The sequence below is a fragment of the Hypanus sabinus genome, chromosome 14 (genome assembly GCF_030144855.1).
Source record: "Hypanus sabinus isolate sHypSab1 chromosome 14, sHypSab1.hap1, whole genome shotgun sequence".
NCBI classification, from domain to species: domain Eukaryota; kingdom Metazoa; phylum Chordata; class Chondrichthyes; order Myliobatiformes; family Dasyatidae; genus Hypanus; species Hypanus sabinus.
The window spans coordinates 103,643,310-103,666,627 of NC_082719.1; the positions used below are offsets into that span (position 1 = coordinate 103,643,310).

At 43.1% G+C, this 23,318-nt stretch overlaps 1 protein-coding gene across 2 annotated transcripts in view; it reads left to right on the plus strand.

The window, feature by feature from the left end:
• dym (dymeclin) overlaps nt 1-23,318 on the plus strand; it is a 361,807-nt gene that overhangs the window by 10,527 nt on the left and 327,962 nt on the right. For both annotated transcript variants that reach the window (XM_059989749.1, XM_059989750.1), the window contains exon 2: nt 5,311-5,501. In XM_059989749.1, the coding sequence (XP_059845732.1) occupies nt 5,362-5,501 (140 nt within the window). In that variant the 5' untranslated portion in view covers nt 5,311-5,361. The remainder of the gene's footprint in view (nt 1-5,310; nt 5,502-23,318) is intronic.

Sequence of the window (23,318 nt, forward strand, 5' to 3'; positions counted from 1 at the left end):
TGGTAAGGCCAAATTTGGAATAATGTGTACAGTTCTGGTCACCGAATTATAGGAAAGATATCAATAAATTAGAGAGAGCGCAGAGACGATTTACTAGGATGTTACCTGGGTTTCAGCACTTAAGTTACAGAGAAAGGTTGAACAAGTTAGGTCTCTATTCATTGGAGCGTAGAAGGTTGAGGGGATTTGATCGAGGTATTTAAAATTTTGAGAGGGATAGATAGAGTTGACGTGAATAGGCTGTTTCCATTGAGAGTAGGGGAGATTCAAACGAGAGGACATGATTTGAGAGTTAGGGGGCAGAAGTTTAAGGGAAACACGAGGGGGTATTTCTTTACTCAGACAGTAATAGCTGTGTGGAATGAGCTTCCTGTAGAAGTAGTAGAGGCCAGTTCAGTTGTGTCATTTAAGGTAAAATTGGATAGGTATATGGACAGGAAAGGAGTGGAGGGTTATGGGCTGAGTGCGGGAAGGTGGGACTAGGTGAAATTAAGAGTTCGGCACGGACTAGGAGGGCCGAGATGGCCTGTTTCCATGCTGTGATTGTTATATAGTTATATGGTTAAAGACACAGCGGCCCCTCGGGGAGCGAAAAGTGTATCTAGTGTTTGTTCTATTTGTCCTAGACACATAACATACAGTGGGAATATGCTCATTAACATCAGGGCAAACTATGTCGGAAAATCTGACGAGTTCTGGTGTGACACGGACAGTTTATGCCGCTACGGACCACTACCTACTACCAAGCCGGCTGCTCCCCGAGGGAGTACGAAGCAAAAGCGCTGTGAGAGAAGACAGAGGAGGGGTAAGAGGGCCGGCATCCATGCTAGGCTAAAAACTAACCACACCAGGCCAGCGGTACCGTCCCTCCTGCTCTCAAATGATCGCTCCATCGACAACAAGCTGGATGAGCTGCGTCTGCTGAGAGAAACATGCAAGGAGTTTAAAGACTGCTGTGTGTATGTTTTCACGGAATCCTGGCTCCACGACAACATACCGGACGTGGCAATACAGCTAGAGGGAATGGCATCTTTTCATGCTGACAGAGGCAGCTAGCTCTGGTAAGAGCCGGGGAGGGGGTCTGTGTATCTACATCAATAAAGACTGGTGTGCGAACGCTACAGTAGCTGCTAAACACTGCTCACCGCCGGCTGAATTTCTCATTGTGAAATGCTGGCTGTTTTATCTGCCAAGGGAATTCACCATCATGCTTGAAGCAGCTGTTTACGTAGCTCCCAGTGCAAATGCTAACGAAGCACTGGGAGGCCTACATGAAGCCATCAGTGAGCTACCGACTACACATCCTGACAGCTTTGTGGTGATTGCTGGGGACTTTAACCACACCAGCTTAAAGACTGTGTTCCCCAAATTCCTGCAATATGTGGATTTCAAAACCAGGGGAGACAACACACTGGACTTGGTTTATACAAACACCCCACAGGCATACAAAGCAGCCCCCTGCCCCCATCTTGGCTACTATGACCACATATCTGTAATGTTAACACCAGCATATAAAGCACTGCTTAAACGTGTGAGAGCAGAGAAAAGACAGATAAGGGTCTGGCCAAAAGGAGCAGCCTCAGCAATACAAGACTGTTTTTTGACACAGATTGGGACATATTCATGACAGCAGCCTCCTATGATGACCATACAGACATTGAGGAGTATGCGGAGGCAGTAATCAGCTACATAGCCAAATACGTGGAGGATGTCACTGTGATGAAAACCTTCACTGCACGTGGTTATAAAAAGCCATGATGACCACAGAGGTGCGTTCGCTACTGAAGGCCCGTGACACAGCCTACAGATCGGGGGACAGGAGTGTGCGTCGCTCAGCCAGGATTGCGCTTTCACTAGGGATCAGGAAAGTGAAAAGGGCCTACGCGGGCAAAATACATGGACACTTCTGTGACACAGGTGACACCAAACGGATGTGGCAGGGAATTCAGCTCTGACAGTCTACAGGATCAGGCAGAAAGTTGATGTCAGCGACGCCTCTCTTCCAGACAGGCTCAACAATTTCTTTGCATGCTTCGAAGCATCAAACACTACAGCAAGGGGGAGAGCCAGTCCCTTCTTACCAATTGACCAGCCGGCTCCAATCATTGATTCAGAGCACACACGGAGGACCCTTGCCAGGGTCAACCCACGAAAAGTGGGAGGTCCCGACAACATTCCTGGACGTATGCTCAAGGAATGTGCTGATGTATTAGTAGATGTCCTGACAGACATTTTCAACATCTCCCTTAGTCAAGTGATTGTCCCCAGATGCTTCAAAACCTCCACAATCATCCCTGTAGCAAAGAAATCAGTTGTAGCCTGTCTGAATGACTACAGATCCGTCGTCCTGACCCCCATAGTGATGAAATGTTTTGAACGGCTTGTCAAGCCTCATATCACAGCCAGCCTCCCCTCATCGCTGGATCCTCTACAGTGCTGGTCACCAACCTTTTTAAGCCCAAGATCCCCTACCTCGGCCTCAGTAAAAGGCAAGATCGACCCCACATCAGTTAGTCACAGGCATGCACACCAGGGCAGAAAAGACCGGAAGTAAAACCCTGCAACCCGGAAGTAGAAATAATATATAAACACCAGAGGTACCCACGCTTTTTTTTTGCATCTTTTTTTTCCCAAGTTCAAAGTATATTTATTATCAAAGTATGTATACTATATGGAAACATGAGCATCATCTTCTTATGGGCAGCCAGAAATTATAATAAAAACAATAGAACCCATTCAAAATAAAGATACCCAATGTGTAAAAAAAGAGCAAATTGAGCAAACAATAAGTAAACAAATAACACTCAGAACTAAAGTTCATGAGCGTTAGTTCATAGCCTTGTAACCGGTTCATCACTGCAGCCGATTCAGGAGCCAGCTAGTTGCAGGCCACAGCTTCAGTTCAGCACAGACATGAGTAAATCTTGCAGAGCAGTCTGTCCCTCACCTCTAGCCTTGACATCTTGACCTTTTCACTCTGGCCAGGCATTTAAATCGGCTAAACATTGGCTTGTTTCAATTAAAGGTGTTTACCGTCACATTGTCTATCTGGTTTGGCTAAATTTGTTATATCTATTGACATGAAAAAGTCAAAAGTTGAGCTTCTATTCCTAAGAATTTGAAAAAAGTAACTGCAGCACCTGCAGCCACAAAGCTTTGTATATCTGTCTCGGTTTGGAGCTCAGTGTATCATCCAGATATGCATCAACTCCCATCTTTAAGCTCTGCATCCCTTCCTTTAAAGTGTACAATCTAGCATTGAGCTGTGTTAAACTTCACTTGCCAGTTTGCCAATCATTTGCCTTTTATGAATGTCCTATTATGCCCGTTACAGTATTAAATGATAAGCAACCCTTCCCTTACCCTATCCCCATCCCAAATGTAACTCTCACAGCAGAAATGGAAATTTTCATGTAACTCTCGCTTTGCCTAGTGGCTTAATGTAGGGAGTGATAACCCTGGCCCAGCCAAACTTAAGAAATCTCATTTGAGTGGGTGCTGCGTGATGGGTCCCCTGTTACAAATTAGTATCCTGAAATAACAAACAGTAAACAATATGTGATTAAATGATTAAGCTTTCTAACTCTTACATTGACTATATGGTTAGTAGAGAAATGAAATAAAAGAAACAAAAAGGGCCCGATCTTATTAAACAGTCTGTGTGCAAAGTTGGAGCTCACTCTTAGGCCGATTGTTTATCATCGACCTCTTCCAATTGTCGCTGCCCTTCAGACCCTCTTCTCTTCTCTCTCACACACACTCACATGCTCACTCTCTCTCTCTCACACACTCACACTCACTCTCTCTCTCTCACACACACACACACTCTCTCTCACACACTCACTCTCTCACACACTCATTCTCTCTCTCACACACTCACACACTCTCTCTCACTCTCACACACACACTCTCTCTCACACACACACTCTCTCTCTCACACACACACACACACACACACGCGCACACACACACACGGCAACAAAATCCTGATTGGCTAACATGCATCAACAGTCCTGTTATCTCCAGCCATAACCCAAACATTGCTGCTATAGAGAAACCATTACTTCAGCTGTGAACATTGCAGAGAAGCTATTTCATTAACTTTAGCAGTGAAACAATACAGAGAAGCCATTACAGCGTGTTACATTCACATAATATCTGTCCTCGTACATTATTCTGAACATCTTTCTTTTGCTTTGAAGATGTCAGGGGCAACCTGTGACTTGTACACTTCAGACCCAATCTTCCTCTTGATTGCACTTGATTGTATATATTGAATAAATTGGGTATTTTAAAATTTATTACACATAGTTTATGATGCATTTATGTTTCTGCTTGATTATTTCAGGCTGTCATTCCGTTATAAGCTCAGTTTAATATAATAATGGGAAATGTAAGTCATTTGCTTTCAAAATGAACGTACTTCACATCTTGTCCTCTTTTCACACAAAGTATTCTAAATGGTATTTTTCAAAATGGCTCACAGCTGATGCCAAGATAAATGGTTAGGTGTTTGATATAGTATTTTGACCAGCTTTTCATAGTACGTTAGCAAGGATGCCAAGGCACTGGAGAGAGTACAGATGAGATTTACTAGAATAGCATGAAAGTACAACATGAACATTGATTACCTTTCAGTAGTTTCACCCAGCTCCTCCTTTTATCCTTTTCCTTTCCCCATTCTGGCTCCCCCTTAGACCTTTTCTTCTCCTCACCTGCCCTGCATCACCTCCTGGTGCCCGTCTTCCTTCCCTTTCTCCTATGGTCCACTCTCTTCTTCTGTGACATTGCTTCCTCTCCAGCCCTTTACCTCTTCCATAAATCACCTCTCCCTTAACTTGGTGGATGAATTCTGGTTTCATCCACTTTCCCCTCAAATGGTTTCACCTATCACCTGTCAGCTCGTCCTCCTTCCTATCCCCCCACCTTCTAATTCTAGCTTGTTCCTCTTTCTTTTCCTGTTTTCATGAAGGGTTCTGGCACAAAACATCAACTGTTTTAACCTTAGTCTAATCACACGACAATTTACAATGACCTATTAATCCTCCTAACCAGTATGTCTTTGGAATGTGGAAGGAGACCCAGAGCACCTGGAGGAAATCCACAGGGTCATGGGGAGGAACATGCAAATCTTTACAGAGGACATTGGAATTGAACTCTGAACTCCAGTGCCTGAGTTGTAATAGTGTTGCGCTAACTGCTACACTACTGTGGCGTTTCAAATTACCTTAGGGCTTTTTTAAGGCTTACAAGGATAAAGGAAGTAAATGGATTGTCATTGTAACCAATCTATGATGTTTTTGTATTTAGGTTGTAATTAAAACGATGTCTGAATAACCTGGGCATCACGTACAACTGGAGATGGGTGCAAACAGCAGCAATATTGCCGAGCTTGCAAGTAATGATTACCTCAAGCGTCTTGCTGGTACGGAATCCATCTCTGAGAATGATCCATTCTGGAATCAACTTCTGTCATTTTCCTTCACTACACCAACTAATGGGTAAGAAAATTAGATTAATACATGGACATTATTCAATACAGAGAACATTTACAAGGATCTTGCTGGAACTTGAGGATCTGAGTTATAGAGAAAGATTGAATAGGTTGACTTTATTCCCTGGAGCATAGGAGAATAAGGGGAGATTTTATAGAGGTATATAAAATTAAGAGGGGTAAATGCAAGCAGGCTTTTTCTTCTGAGGTTGGATGAGACTAGAACTAGAGGTCATGGGATAAGGATGAAAGGTGAAATGTTTAAGGGGAACCTGAGGGGGAACTTCTTCACTCAGGGTGATGAGAGTGTGGACAAGCTGCCAGCAGAGGTGGTGGATATGGGTTCAATTGCAACATTTAAGAGAAATCTGGGTGGGTATGTGGAGGGGAGGGATATGGAGGATATTATTCAGGTGTGGGTCAATGGGGCTAGGCAGAATAACCTTTTGGCATGGACTAGATGGACCAAAGGGCCTGATTCTGTACTTTATGATTCTGATATACATTAACTGGAAGGGATATTGTGATTCAGTTAAAAATTCACACCCACATTAATGCTTTCACATTCTTCAATGCTGCTGTATCTGCAACTCTAGTAATTCTGCAGTAATGTGACTCATCTGGAGTAAGAATGCTTGTTGCTTTTTGTTAAGCTGTTTTTTGATCATGGATGTAGTTACAGGCCTTGTGCTTACTTTATTCTAGTTCAGAAACAGCACCAGCACTGGTTTCCATGAAAGAAAAATAAATAATTACAGAAAAATACAGAGATCCAGTATGATTACAGATGGAATGGGGTCATTACATCCACATCCCCATTAGCAGTAATTAAAAACTGTTCCCATTCCCTGTCTCTAGGTGGGTATCTAGTTGTCCAATCACAAGCAAGAGGAAATCCAAGCCCCACACACAACATGCTGGCAGAACACAGAAGGCCTGGGAGCATCTATGGAAAAGAATACAATCAACGTTTGGGCGGAGTCTCTTTATGAGATTAATTAGTGGGAGCAATAATTAAAGGATTAATTAAAGGAAGGCGGGGCAAACACATTGTCTGAGTGATGATCTTAAGGCTTTAGCTCTTCGAGGCTTCACTCAGAGAAAGCAAAGCTCAATTTTTTTCCCTTCTCTTTCTATCTGCTCAGCTAGGACAGCAGAGATGACAGGCAGGGTAATGCAAAGCTCCCCTTGCGAGATGTGGGAATGTAAGGAGACTTTTGGTATCCCTAACCACGGCAATTGTGAGAAGTGCATCCTACTGCAGCTTCTAACAAACTGTGTTAAGGAGTTGAAGCTGAAACTGGATGAACTGGATCATTCAGGAGGCTGAAGGGGTGATAGATAGGACATATAGAGAGGTAGTTACACCCAAGGTACAAGACACAGGAAACTGGGTGACAGTCAGAAAGGGGAAAGCGGTTAAGGAACCAGTGCAGAGTACTTCTGTGGCCACCCCCTCAACATCAGGTAAATCACTTTGGATGCCGTTGGAGGGGGAAAATGACCTAACAGAGGAATGTCACAGTGTTTGGGTATATGACACTGAGTCTATTTCTGTGATTCAGATTGGAAGCGGGAAGAAGAGGCACATTGTGGTGACAGGGATTCATTAGTTAGGGAAGCAGAGAGGAGGTTCTGTAGGTGAGAACAAGATTACTGGATGGTATGTTGTTTCCCGGGTGCCAGGGACTGCGATATCTCGGATTGAGTCCTCAGCATTCTTAATTGGGATGGTGAACAGCCAGAGGTCATGATCCATGTAGGTTCCAATGACATGGGTAGGACAAGTGGCGAGGTCCTGCATAGGGAGTTCAGGAGTTAGGTTCTAAGTTAAAGGGCAGGAGCTGCAGGGCTGTGATCTCACGATTGCTACCTGTGCCATGTGCTAGGCTAGCTAGAACTAGGAAAATTATACAGTTTAACACGTGGCTCAGGAGTTGATGTAAGAGATTTTTGGAACATTGGTCTCTCTTCCAGGGAAGGTGGGACCTATATAGAAGGGATGGTTTGCACCTGAACTGGAGGGGGACTAATATCCTAGCAAGAAAGTTTGTTAATGCTGCATGGTGGGATTTAAACTACAGTTGCAGGGGATGGGAACCAGAGTGCCAGAACAATTAGTAAAGAGGTTGTGGAGGCAGATGTTGGTAAGACCTCAAACAAAGTTAGAAATCAAAATTAAAAAAAGAATACAGGACTGAAGGTGATGTATCTGAATGTGCACAGTATACAGAATAAGGTAGGTGAATTTGCAGCACAATTGCAGACTGGCAGGTATGATATTGTAGGCATCATGGAATCGTGGCTGAAAGATTACAGCTGGGAGCTTAATGTCCAAGGATACACAAAGTATCGCAAGGACAGGCAGAATGGTAGAAGGGGTGGTGTTGCTGTTTTTTTAAAAATTGAAATCAAATCATTAGCAAGAGGTGACATAAGGTTGGAAAGTGTTGAATCATTGTGAGTAGAGCTAAGGAACTGCAAGGGTAAAAAGATCCTGATGGGAGTTGTATACAGAATCTCTTAACAGTAGTAAGGATGTGGTCTACAAATTGCAACGGGGAGATGGAAATGCATGGCAAAAGGACAATGTCACAATAGTCATGGAGGACTTCAATATGCAGCTAGATTGGGAAAATCAAGTTGGTGCTGGATTACGGGGGGGGGGGGGGGGGAAATTTCTAGCGTGCCTACAAGATTGCTTTTTAGAGCAGTTTGTGTTGAGCCTATTAGGGGATCACAAAGAGAAAATCTACAAATGCTGGGAATCCAAGCGCGCACACACAAAATGCTGGAGGAACTCAACAGGCCAGGCAGCATCCATAGAAAAAAAGTACAGTCGACGTTTCAGGCTGAAACCCTTGGCAGAACTTGAAGGGTTTCGGTCTGAAATGTGGACTATATTTTTTTTTCCATGGATGCTGCTTGACTTGCTGAGTTCTTCCAGCATTTTCTGTGTGCCACTAGGGGATCAGCTATTCTGGATTGGTAGTTGTGCAGTGATCCAGAAATGCTTAGAGACCTTAAGGTAAAATAACCTTGGGGGGCAAGTGATCATGATATGATGAAATTCACCCTGAAATTTGAGAAGGAGAAGCTGAAGTCAGATGATTCAGTATTACAGTGGAGTAAAAGGAATTACAGGGGCATGAGAGAGAAGTTGGCCAATGTTGATTGGAAAAGAACACCGGCAGGGACAGTAGCAGAGCAGCAATGGCTGGCATTTCTGAAAGCAATTTGGAAGGCTCAGGATATATACATCCCAAAGAGGAAGGATAAAGAATAAAGGAATAAAGGATTTAGAATAAAGGAAAGATGACACAACCAGGGCTAACAAGAGAAGTCAAAGCCAACATAATTAGATTGTAAAAGCATTCAGCCCCCAACCTTCTGTTCACATAAATGAGGATTTCAACCAGGGATTTGGTCAATTTAACTGGTAATTTTCGTTTGTGCATCGCATGTTCCTTTTTTCACAGTCAAGCCCAAAAAATGGAAAAAGCATGAAAAGAAACAAAAAATTCAATAACTGAAATGTCAGCAACTCAAAAGTATTCATTCTCACTATTTTATTGAACCACCTCTCACAGCTATTACAGCCATTAGTCTTTTTGGATAAGTCTGTATTAACTTTGTACGTTGTGATGGAGCAAGATTTGCCCATTCCTCCTTGCAAAATTGTTTAAGCTGTGCTAGGTTAATTCGGGAGCGGAGATGTACGGCATTTTTGAGGTCTTGCCAGCAACATTGGTCCAGAATAAGTTCAGGACTCTGAGTGGACCACTCAAGGAATTCAATTTTCTTAATTTGAAGGCATTCCATGGTTTCTCTGACCATGTCTTTTGGGTTGTTGTCCTGTTAAAGGAGGAACTTCCTCCCCAGTTTAAGCTTTCTGGCAGAGGCTAGCAGGTTTTTATAAAGGATTTCTCTGTATTTAGCAACGTTCATCTCCTGATCAGTCCTGACCAGATTTTCAGTCCTCTGCAACCTGCACCGTGCTTTACAGAGGGAATGGGCTTATCAGGCTGATGTGCAGTATTAGATTTACACAACATGTACCACTTAGTGTTGAGTTCAATATGTTCCACTTTAGTCTTATCCGACCACAAAACCTTTTTCCACATCTTTGCAGTGTCTGATTTCTTCCTTGCCATTCTTTTATAAATATCCTTTTCGTGTAAGGCCTTGAACTTCATCTCCAGTGGCAGTCATTGACTTCTACTGCTCACTCAGAGTTACTGTTGGTCAAGTTCGATGACTAAGTTTAGAGGGGCAGCCTGACCTAAGTAGTGTGGCTGTGTTTTTATATTTTTTCCATTGTTTTCACGATGGCTTCTCTGTTATCATTTGTCTTGGATGGTCTATTGTTTTAATTTTGGTTTGTTCTGTTGAAAATCTCATGCAGAGAGAAGGGGTATTTATTCTTATGAATTCATTGCAAACCAGTGATCCTCCAATTTTCTACATCACAAAATTAGGTGAATTGGTCAGGTAATGTTGCACCTGAAGAAAGGTAGTGTAGTCGTCACAAATGTGATGAATACTTTTCAGCCTCATGATTTTGGTTTTTAGTTTTTAGTGTCAACAAATACATTCAAAGACTTCTACACTTGTACCGTGGAGAGCATTCTGACAGGCTGCGTTACTGTCTGGTATGGAGGGGCTACTGCACAGAACTGAAAGAAGCTGCAGAAGGTTGTAAATTTAGTCAGCTCCACCTTGGGTACTAGCCTACAAAGTACCCAGGACATCTTCAGGGAGTGGTGTCTCAGAAAGGCAGCGTCCATTATTAAGGATGTCCAGCACCCAGGGCATGCTCTTTTCTCACTGTTACCATCAGGTAGGAGGTACAGAAGCCTGAAGGCACACATTCAGCGATTCAGGAACAGCTTCTTCCCCTCTGCCATCCAATTCCTGAATGGACATTGAAGCTTTGGACACTACCACACTTTTTTTAATATATAGTATTTCTGTTTTTGAACATTTTTAAAATCTATTCAATTTATGTAATTGATTTACTTGTTTATTATTATGTTTTTAAAAATTATTATTTTGTCTCCCTCTGCTAGATTATGTATTGCATTGAACTGCTGCTGCTAAGTTAACAAATTTCATGTCACAGGCTGGTGATAATAAACCTGATTCTGAATTGTTGACAGGTTTTGGAATTTTCCGTTTGATTTGACACGTTGTAATATTTTGTAGATTAACCTAAAAATCCTGCTTAAATATATATTTTAAATTGAGAAAACTGGACAGTATAATATGAAAATAGTTGTATGGGCTGAATACTTATTCCAAGACACTAATTTTGAAGCCTCATTTGTTAACAAAGAACAGTACAGCACAGTGTGAGGATCAGGTTTAATATCACTGGCATATGTCGTGGAATATGCTGTTTTGTGGCAGCAGTACATTGCAATAAATAATTTAAAAACAAATTACAATAAGAACTAATATAGTGCAAAAAGAGAGGGGGAAGAAAAAAGAAAAAATATACTGAGATAGTTCATAGCTTCAGTGTCCATTCAGGAATCTGAAGGCAGAGGGGAAGAAACTGTTCCTGAAATGAGTGTGTGTCTTCAGGCTCCTTGATGGTAACAATGAGAAGAGGGTATGTACTGTTTTTTTTTAATGACAGATAAGCCCTTGTTGTGCCATCCTTTATAAACCCAGTCTTTGATCAATCTAACCCTTCCCTCCTACATAGTCCATAAACCTCCATTTTCCTTACATCCATTTGTCTATCTAAGAGTCTTTTAAATATTTTAAATATTCTTATTGCATCTGCCACTTCTATAATCCCCAACAATGCATTCTGTATCAAAAAAACTTATCTCCCTGCTAAACTTTACTCACTCACTGTAAATGGATCTGGTCTGGTATTGGCCATTGCACCCTAGGAAAAACAATGCTTTAGCAAGGATGTCTAGCCATTGGTGAGGGTGCAAAGAAGATTTACTGGAATAGCATCAATGATGAGGGTTTTCAATTATGCTTTGCTATCTATGCCCCTCATAATCTTGTGCGCTTTCAACCAATCACCTCTCATCCTCTTCGATTCAGAGAGAAAAGCTATTGTTCAACCAACCTTTCCTCGAGACATGCTTTTAATCCAGGCAGCATCCTGGTAAATCTCTGCACTTTCTCTAAAGCTTCCACATCTTTCCTATAATGAGGTGACTAGAATGGAACACAGTACTCCAAGTGTGGTCTAACTAGTAAGACAACATTAATTCTTGGCTTTTGTACTCGCTTCTCTGCCTAATGAAGGCTAACACATCATAACTTGCCTTAACCATCCTGTCAATTTGTGCAGTAACTTTGATGGATCTATGTACATGGATCCCATGATTGCTTTGTTCTTCTACATTTTTAAGGATCCTGCTAATAACCTTGTACTCTGCTTTCAAATTTGACCTTCTAAACTATATCACTTCACAGTTTTCTAGGCTGAACTCCATCTGCTACTTCTGTCAATGTGCTGTTGAAACCTATCTTCCACTGCCCTGAAGAAAGTAAACCTAACCTCTCTAGAATTTTCACATGCCTGGAAATACTATTGGAAATCTTCTCCATGCTTTCTTCCAAGTTCTTGCATCTTCTGTAAAGTGTGGAGCCAGAAACAAAGACTCCAGTTGAATCAGAATCAGTTTTATTAGCATTGGCATATGTTGTGAAATTTGCTGTTTTGTGACAGCAGTGCATTACAATACATAATAATAAAAACCAATGTTGTAATTATGCATATAGTACTGTGCAAAAGTCTTGGGGATATATATATGTAGAGTATCTTGGGTGCCTTAGACTTTTGCGCAGTACTGTATATGTCAACATGGCACAAAGAACTATTTTGTAAATCTGGTGGGAACAAAGGATATTGGGAATAGTGAAAGTCGGGCACCGCTGAATGGGTGTTGTTAGGTGGCAGAGAAGGAGTGCCAAGAACAGGGGGTGGCACGGGTGCAATCACACCCAGCCCTAAGACACCAGGCAAGGTTATTTGATTTCAAACAATTGATTTATTGATCAATACAGAATGCCTCTCTGGTGCTTCCCACTCCATCCCCTTTAAAAACATAGAAAACCTACAGCACAATACAGGCCTTTCAGCCCACAAAGCTGTGCCAAACATGTCCTTGCCTTAGAAATTACCTAGGGTTACTCACAGCCCTCTATTTTTCTAAGCTTCATGTACCTATCTAGGGGTCTCTTAAAAGACCCTATTGTATCTGCCTCCACCACCATCGCCAGCAGCCCGATCCTTGCACTCACCACTCTCTGAGTAAAAAACTTACCCCTGACATCTCCTCTGTACCTACTTCCAAGTACCTTAAAACTGTGCCCTCTTGTGCTAGCCATTTCAGCTTTGGGAAAAAGCCTCTGACTATCCACACGATCAATGCCTCTCATCATCTTGTACCCCTCTATCAGGTCACCTCACGTTCTCTGTCGCTTCAAGGAGAAAAGGCCGAGTTCATTTGACCTATTCTCATAAGGTATGCTCCCCAATCTAGGCAACATCCTTGTAAATCTCTTCTGCACCCTTTCTATAGTTTCCATGTCCTTTCTGTGGTGAGATGACCAGAACTAAGTACAGTGCTCCAAGTGGGATCTGACCAAGGTCCTATTTAGCAGCAACATTACCTCTTGGCTCCTAAACTCAGTCCCACGATTGATGAAGGCCAATGCACCGTATGCCTTCTTAACCACAGAGTCAACCTGTGTAGCAGCTTTGAGTGCCCTATGGACACGGACCCCAAGATCCCTCTGATCCTCCACACTGACAAGAGTCTTACCATTAATACTATATTCTGCCATCATATTTGACCTACCAAAATGAACCACTTCACACTTTCCTGGGTTGAACTCTGTCTGTCACTTCTCAGCCCGGTTTTGCATTCTGTCAATGTCCTGCTGTAACCTCTGACAGCTCTCCACACTATCCACAACACCTCCAACTTTGTGTCATCAGCAAATTTACTAACCCATCCCTCCACTTCCTCATCTAGGTCATTTATAAAAGTCACGAAGAGTAAGGGTCCCAGAACAGATCCCTGAGGCACACCACTGGTCACCGACCTCCATGCAGAATGTGACCTGTCTACAACCACTCTTTGCCTTTTGTGGGAAGCCAGTTCTGGATCCACAAAGCAATGTTCCCTTGGATCCCATGCCTCCTTACTTTCTCAATTAGACTTGCATTATCAAATGCCTTGCTGAAATCCATATACACTACCTATACTGCTCTATCTTCATCAACGTGTTTAGTCACATCCTCAAAAAATTCAGTCAGGCTCGTAAAGCATGCCTGTCTCTGACAAAGCCATGCTGACTATTCCTAATCATATTATACCTCTCCAGATGTTCATAAATCCTGCCTTTCAGGATCTTTTCCATCAACTTATCAATCACTGAAGTACAAACATAAGACACACTGGTCCATAATTTCCTGGGCTAAAGTTCTTAGAATTTTACTTGAAGGAGAAAGGGAAATGATTCAACCTCTCCATTCAATATCCTGCCCAAGTTCAGTTCTGTGATGGCAGGCATTTGGAAAGTCTTTCTCCCGTTCCCTATAGCATAGCAATATTTTAAGGGAACAACATCCATAACCTTTGGAACTTTTCCTGTCCCCATTGATGATGCAAAGATCAAAGATCAGAGCCAGAGGCTCAGCAATTTCCTCCCTTGCCTCCCACAGTAGCCTGGGGTACATCTCGTCAGGTCCCGGTGACTTATCCAACTTGATAATTTCCAAAAGCTCCAGCACATCCTCTTTTTCTTAATGTCTGTAAGTCATCCCTACAATCGCCAAGATCCTTTCTCTCAATGAATATTGAAACAAAATATTCATTCAGTACCTCTGCTATCTCCTTTGGTTCCATACACATTTTTCCACTGTCACACTTGATTGGTCCAATTCTCTCACATACATAAGACCATGAGATACAGAGCAGAAGTAGGCCATTTAGCCCATCGAGTCTGCTCTGCTGTTCATGGGCTGATCCAATACTTCCAGTCATACCCACTCCCTACATCTTATCCTCTTGCTCTTCACATACTTTGTAGAATGCCTTAGGGTTTTCCTTAATCCTATCTGCTAAGGCCTTCTCATGGCCCCTTCTGGCTCTCCTAATTTCATTCTTAAGCTCCTTACTGCTAGCCTTATAATATTCCAGATCTCTATCATTACATAGTTTTTTGAACCTTTCATAAGCTCTTCTTCTTGACTAGATTAACAACAGCCTTTCTACACCACGGTTCCTGTACCCTACCATCCTTTCCCTATCTCATTGGAATGTACTCATTGTGCAGAACTCTACACAAATATCCCCTGAACATTTGACACATTTCTGCTGTACATTTCCCTGAGAACATTTGTTCCCAAATTTATGTTTCCAAGTTCCTGCCTGATAGCTTCATATTTCCCTTACTCCAATTAAATGCTTTCCTAACTTGTCTGTTCCTATCCCTCTCCAATGCTATGGTAAAGGAGATAGAATTGTGATCACTATCTCCAAAATCCTCTCCCACTCAGAGATCTGATACCTGACCAGGTTCATTTCCCAATACCAGATCAAGTACAGCTTCTTCTCTTTTAGACTTATCTATATACTGTGTAAAGAAACCTTTCTGAACACACCTAACAAACTCAACCCCATCTAAACCCCTTCGCTCTTTTGGGAGATGCCGATTGATATTTGGGAAATTAAAATCTTCCACCACAAAAACACTGTTATTATTACACCTTTCCAGCATCTTGTCTCCCTATCTGCTCCTCAATCTCCCTGTTACTATTAGGTGGTCTATTTAAAAAAAAACACCCAGTAAAGTTATTGACCCCTTCCTGTTCCTAACTTACACCCACAGAAATTCTGTAGACAATCCCTCCATGATTTCCTCCTTTTCTGCAGCCGTGACACTATCTCTGATCAACAGTGCCATGCCTCCACCTCTTTTGCCTCCCTCCCTGTCCCTTTTGAAACACGTAAAGCCTGGCACTTGAAGTAACCATTCCTGCCCCTGAGCCATCCAAGTATCTGTAATAGCCACAGCATCATAGTTCCAAGTGTTGATCCACGCTGTAAGCTCATCCGCTTTATTCATAATACTCCTTGCGTTAAAATCGACACATCTCAAACCATCGGTCTGAGTGAGTCCCTTCTCTATCACCTGGCTATCCTCCCTCTCACACTGCCTCCAAGCTTTCTCTATTGGTGAGCCAACTGCCTCTTCCTCCGTCTCTTCAGCTCAGTTTCCACCCCCCCAGCAATTCTAGTTTAAACTCTCCCAATAGCCTTTGTGAATCGCCTCACCAGGATATTGGTCCCACTGGGATTCAAGTGCAACCCGTCCTTTTTGTACAGGTCATGCCTGTCCCAAAAGAGATCCCAATGATCCAGAAATCTGAATCCATGCCCTCTGCTCCAATCCTTCAGCCATGTATTTATCCTCCACCTCACTCACAGGCAGTAATCCTGAGATTACTACCTTTGAGCTCCTGCTTCTTAAATTCCTTCCTAACTCTCTGTAGTCTGTTTTCAGGACCTCTGCCCTTTTCCTACCTATGTCATTGGTACCAATATGTACCATGACCTTTGGCTGTTGTCCTTCCCTCTTCAGGATATTGTGGACGCGGTCAGAAACATCCTGGACCCTGGCACCTGGGAGGCAAACTACCATCCGTGTTTCTTTCCTGCATCCACAGAATTGCCTGTCTGACCTTCTAACTATAAGAGTCCCCTATTATTGCTGCCATCCTCTTCCTTTCTTGTACCCTTTTGAGCCACAGGTCCAGACATTGTACCAGAGGCATGGCCACTGTTGCTTCCCCCAGGTAGGCCGTCCCCCCACAACAGTACTCAAACAGGAGTACTTACTGTTAAGGGGGACAGCCACATGGGGTGCTCTCTAGCATCTGACTCTTGCCCTTCCCTCTCCTGACTGTTGCCCACTTATCTGTCTCACGAGGCCCCTGTATGACTACCTACCTCCTCTCTATCACCTCCTCACTCTCCTTGACCAAACAAAGGTCATGGAGCTGCATCTCCAGTTTCCTAACGTGGTCCCTAAGGAGCTGCAGCTCGACGCACCTGGTGCGGTGTGGCCATCCGAGAGGTTTGGAGTCACCAGAATTTCCCACATCTGACACCAATCACAGAACACTGGCCTCACACACATACTTCCTGCCTGCATTCTACACTGATAACCTACCTGGCCTCGACCTGTTATCACTGAAGCCCTGATGAGCCAAAACCTTCCTACTCTATGTCTCCCTCTACTCCGTCGCCTGCTCCTCTGTGCTTGCTGTATAAAGCTGTGTCCTTTTAAACTCTTCTCGCTGTTCTACCTGGCTGACGTCCACACGCTTGCGCATTCGTGCCCTGATCAAACTGCCAAAAAATAACCATCTCCTTTTAAACTCTTCTTGCTGTTCTACCTGGCTGACGTCCACGCACTTGCGCAGTTGTGCCCAATCAAACTGCTGAAGAAATAATCTGTCTCCTTAGCCCTACTGCTATTCTCCTTTCCCTGCCACCTTCCCACAGTCAGTCCACAATAGAGACCCAAATCAGAATTATGTTTATCGTCACTCACATATATCGTAAAACTTGTTTTTTTTTTGCAGCAGTACATTGCAATACACAAACTTATTACAGTACTGTGCAAAAGTCTTAGGCACCCTAAGAAAAATGAGTTAATGTACATGGGCTCATTGTCCATTCAGAAATCTGATGGTGGAGGGGAAGAAGCAGTTCCTGAAACATTGAGTGTGTGTCTTCAAGCTCCTGTACCACCTCCCTGATGGTTGCAATGAGAAGAGGGCATGTTCTGGGTGATGGGGGTCCTTTAATGATGGATGCTGCCTTTTTGAGGTATCGTCTTTTGAAGGTGACTTCGATTCTGGGGAGGCTAGTGACCATGATGGAGCTGGATGAGTTTGCAACTTCATGCAGCTTTTTCTGATTCTGTACAGTGGCCCCTCCGTGCCAGATGGTGATGCAACCAATTCAATGCTCTCCATGGTGTATCTTTAGAAATTTTGTGGCTGTGTGATTGTTTCATTAAGGTTCATCATGACTTCCTTGCTTTTGTAATGTTGGCCGAAGTCCCATTTGTTCTTTTAATCAGTTTCTCAATCAGCTCTGGCATTTTTCTTAGATTTCCCTTAGATTTCTCTACCGCTGACTGCCTTTCAGAAATGCACGTTTCATGCATAGAGAGCATATGACACAGGCACAGCAGGCTGTGGAGGAATTCTGGTAAATCTGGCGGGAGCAGGGATTAATGGATTTATGGCTAAATTTGCTGATGATACAAAGATAGGTAGAGGAGTGGATAGTGTTGAAGAAACAGAGAGCCCGTGGAGAGACTTAGATAGTTTAGGGGAATGGGCAAAGAAGTGGCAAATGAAATACAATGTTGGAAAGTGTATGGTCATGCACTTTGGTGAAAGACTATTATTTAAATGGGGAGATAATTCAAAATACAGTGATATAAAGGGATTTGGGAGTCCTTGTGCAAGATACCCTAGAGGTTAACCTCCAGGTTGAGTCAGTGGTGGAGAAGCTGAATGCAATGTTAAAATATAAAAGCATAGAAAACCTAAAGCACAATACAGGCCCTTCAGCCCACAAAGTTGTGTCAAACATGTCCTGACCATAAAAATTACTGGGCTTACCTATAGCCCTCTATTTTACTAAGCTCCATGTACATATCTAAAAGCCTCTTAAAAGACCCTATCTTATCCGGCTCCACCACCATTGCTGGTAGCCCATTCCACGCACTCACGCACTAAAAAACTTACCCCTGACATCTCCTCTGTACCTTCTCCCCCGCACCTTAATCCTGTGTCCTTTTGTGGAAGCCTTTTCAGCCCTGGGAAAAAGCCTCTGACTATCCACACGATCAATGCCTCTCAACATCTTATACACCTCTGTCAGGTCGCCTCTCATCCTCTGTCGCTCCAAGGAGAAAAGGCCGAGTTCACTCAACCCATTCTCATAAGACATGCTTCCCAGTCCAGGCAACCTCCTTGTAAATCTCCTCTGCACCCTTTCTATGGCTTCCACATCCTTCCTGTAGTGAGGTGACCAGAACTGAACACAGTACTCCAAGTGGGGTCTGATCAGGGTCCTATATAGCTGCAACATTACCTCCCAGCTCCTAAACTCAGTCCCACGATTGATGAAGGCCAATGCACTGTCTGCCTTCTTAACCACAGAGTCAACCTGTGTAGCAGCTTTGAGCATCCTATGGACATGGACCCCAAGATCCCTCTGATCCTCCACACTGCCAAGAATCTTACCATTACTACTATATTCTGCCATCATATTTGATCTACCAAAATTAACCATTTCACACTTATCTGGGTTGAACTCCATCTGCCACTTCTCAGCCCAGTTTTGCATCCTATCAATGTCCTACTGTAACCTCTGACAGCCCTCCACACTATCCAACCTTTGCATCATCAGCAAACTTGGTAACCCATCCCTCCACTTCTTCATTCAGGTCATTTATAAAAATCACGAAGAGTAAGGGTCCCAGAACAGATCCCTGAGGCCCTCCACTGGTGACCGACCTCCATGCAGAATATGACCCGTCTACGACCACTCTTTGCCTTCTGTGGGCAAGCCAGTTCTGGATCCACAAAGCAATGTCTCCTTGGGTCCCCTGCCTCCTTATTTTCTCAATAAGCCTTGCATGGGGTACCTTATCAAATGCCTTGCTGAAATCCATATACATCTACTGCTCTTCCTTCATCAATGTGTTTAGTCACATTGAATGTTGGCATTCATTTCTAGAGATACGGAATATAAGAGCAGGGATGTGATGTTGAGGCTCTATAAGGCACTCATGAGACTACACTTTGTTTGGACTATTGTGTGCAGTTTTGGGCTCCTTATTTTAGAAAGGATATACTGACATTGGAGAGGGTTCAGAGAAGATTCACAAGAATTGATTCCAGGAATGAAAGGTTACCGTATGAGGAATATTTGGCAGCTCTTGGTCTGTATTCCCTGGAGTTCAGGAGAATGAGGGGGGATCTCATCGAAACATTCCAAATGTTAAAAGGTCTGAGTAGATTATATATGGCAAAGTTATTTCCCATGGTAGGGGAGTCCAGGCGCAACTTCAGGATTGAAGGATGTTCATTTAGAACAGAGATGTGAAGAAATTATTTTAGTCAGAGGCTGGTAAATCTTTCGGATTTGTTGCCATGAGCGGCTGTGGAGGCCAAGTCATTGGGTGCATTTAAGGCAGAGATGGATAAGTTCTTGATTAGTCAAGGCATCAAAGGGTATGGGGAGAAGGCAAGAGAGTGGGGATGACTGGAAGAATTGGATCCACTCATAATTGAATGCTGGCGTAGACTTAGTGGACCAAATGGCCTTCTTCTGTTCCTATATCCTATGGTCTTATGGCATTCTGCACGTCAGGAAACAGTCAGCATTTCGGGCCATGACCCTCCATTGGGATTTGCAAGGAAGGGGGAAGATGCCAAAATATGGTGGGGAGAGGGGAAGGAGGACAAGCTAGAAGGTGATGGGTGAAGCCTAGTGAGTGGGAGAGGGAATGAAGTAAGAAGTTGGGAGGTGATAGGTGGAAAAGGTAAAAGGTTAGAGAAAAAGGAATCTGATAGGAAAGGAGAGTGGACCATGGGGGAAAGGGAAGGAGAAAGTGCACAGTGGGAGATGATAGGTAGGTAAGGAGACGATGTAAAGAGGCTAGAGTAGAGAATTGAAGGAATAGGCTAATTAGCCCTTCAACATGCTCTACTATACAGGAATAATATGGCAGGTCCAATCTTTACTTCAGCACACTTTTCCCACTCTCTCTTTGTACTGACAATACTCCAGTGTTTTAAATTTCAGGCGGTATCCTCTTTAAATGTATTTAAAGGTGAACTTTATATATCATAAGTATATCAAAACATACTGTGAAATGTGTCATTTGCATCAATGACCAACACAGTCTATGCTGAGTGCAGCTGGAAAAATTCTCTCCATGCTTCTGGCAGCAACATATCATGGCCACAACTTACTAACCTTATCCTGTACGTCTTTGGATTATGGGAGAAAAGCAGAGCACCCAGAGGAAACCCATTCAGACACTGGGTGAATATACAAGCTCCTTACAGACAGTGGGGGGAATTGAACCCTGATCACTGGTGCTGTCAAGTGTTACATTAACTGCTATGTTACTATGTCACCATCAATGTATTTATTGACTTCCAAAAACCTACAAAAAGTAGAGGATATGGCCCAGACTATCACAGGTAAAGCCTTCCCCACCATTGAGCACATCTACATGGAGTGCTCTTGTAGGAAAACAGCATCCATCATCAGGGACAACCGCCATCCAGGTCATATTCACTTCTCGCAGATGCCATCAGGAAGGAGGTGCAGGAGCCTAAGGTCCCACATTACCAGGTTCAAGAACAGTTATTACCCCTCAACCATCAGGCTCCTGATCCAAAGAGGATAACCTTACTCCACTCACTACCAACACTGAACTTTCCACCAGAAAGATGAAAACTGAATACATTTGCCCATCTTCCTTTTCTGGCTTCTGTGCCCTTCCTTTCCGTTCCTGATGAAGGGTTGCTTCTTTCTCTTCATAGATGTTGCCTGACCTGCTGAGTTCCTCCAGCACTTTGTGTCTTGCTTAAAATTTCTTGTATCTGCAGATTTTCTTGTGTTGAGGTTTCATATCTGTTCTGATTGTGGACATGTAGAGATTGTGACCATCTTCCAGAAACAAGATACATTATGGTAACCACAATGGATTTTCTTGATGTTTGTCACAGGGAACGATCTCACCAGGGTTTTCTTCACTTGCACTCTGATCGAGTCTGGTTCTGCTCTTGAATTACAGTGTAATAACCAGAAGAGGGCACTTGTGTTCTTCTTGCAGTTTACAAGCCAAATAGTAGTGACTTCTTTATTGATTACTTCTTACTAAAGCCTATCACCCCTACTGGGACATAGGCCGCTGACAGTACCTCACCAGTGTCTTCTGTCCTGGCCAGTCTTTCAGGTTGTCCTCAGGTGTAGCCCATCTTTGAAGAGCCCTCCTCTCCCAGCAATGTGATCTGTGGATCTCCTGTTGGCATTTCTATAAGTGCTGGGTTTTTATGAGATGGGGTTGCTAGCCTCATGCCCAACCCTCCTCCTTTTGCAACTGGACTTGGGACCATCCATAGCAGAATTTTCTTGTGATTATACAGGTGTTATTTGCTACTTTAAGAAACTGATTTTGCATTGCTATTTTATAAGCAAAGGGTGCTGCTATCCTGAATGAGTGGTGAGAAACGAGTGGAGATGGAAAGTGAGAAGCAAGAACCAAGGTTGCAGAAACAAAGGAAGCAAACACATGTTCTAAAGGATATCCACTGACAATGAATGACACTGGAAACAAGAAGGTCACCTTCAGACTTTATTCTAAACTGGGTTCATTTTCTGTATTTCCCTATCCCTCCTGCCCTCCCCCCCCCAGGAATGCTCCAATTCATACTTGGTTGAAAGGAATGTTGAAGATTGTTTATCCATTTACCTACCTTTTCTGAAGTACATTGCAAATGCATTCATTCTGAGAGGACTAGAATATAAGAGCAAGGATGTAATTCTGATTCTTTATAAGGCATTGATCAGACTGCACATAGAGTATTGTGAGCAGTTTTGGGTCCCTTATCTAAGAAAGGATGAGAGCGTTCAAAGGAAGTTCATGGAAATGATTTCAGTTATGAAAGGGTTAACTTATGTGGAGCATTTGGTGGCTCTGGGCTTGTACTTACTGGAATTTAGAAGAATTGATGGGGTGGGGGAAGGAATCTTATTGAAATTTATCAAATATTGAAAGGCCTAGATAAAGTGGATGTGGCATGGATGTTTCCAATAGTGGGGGAAGGCTAGGAACACAGGGCATAGCCTTAGAGTAGAGGGACATCCACTTAGAACAGAGATCAGGAGGGATTTCTTTAACCAGAGGCTGGTGAATCTGTGGAATTCATCATAACAGATGGCTGTATGGCTAAATCATTGAGTATATTTAAAGCAGGGATTGATAGGTTTTTGTTTAATCAAGGTATCAAAGGTTACGGGGAGAAAGCAGGAGAATGATGCTGAGAAGGATAATAAATCGGCAATGATGGAATGGCGGAGCAAACTTCATGGGCTGAATGGCCTAATTGTGCTCGTACATCTTATGGTCTATGTATTCCATTAAAACTGGGTGCAGTGCTACCGCCTGATCATTGTACTGTATGTTTGCTAACTTTTAAAGATGGTACCAAGCTGCTATCTCTGTTGAGATCATGGTTCAGGCATAGTTTTTTTAAGTTGGTAGTGATGGTTTAGGGGCAGAGGTCAGTGGCTTGTTTTGCTGTTGTTACGTTGCTTCCTGTTGTGTTCTGTTTTATTGTGTTCTGTGTTGTGCTGCTAAGCATGGTGGATATGCTACACTGGCAGTGGAAGGTGTGGTGACACTCGTGGGCTGTCCGCAGTGCATCTTTAGGTTATGTTGACTGTTAACATAAACAACATATTTCATTGTGTGTTTTGATGTAGGTGTGATAAATAAATCTGAATCTGAGTTATGAAAGTTTGTGAAGCAGAACCAGATCTCCAGTCATCTAGGTACTACTTGTCATTGGACTAAGACTTTGCTCTGTCATTCCATAAAACTCCTCATTTAAGGGAGGGACATTGCAATTTCTGCATCACCTGCTCAGTGATGTGTGTTGACAGCTGCTTCAATGACCATTACCTAAGCAGGTCTGATGAACCTGGTCCCTAAGCATTGATGCAACAGCCACTCA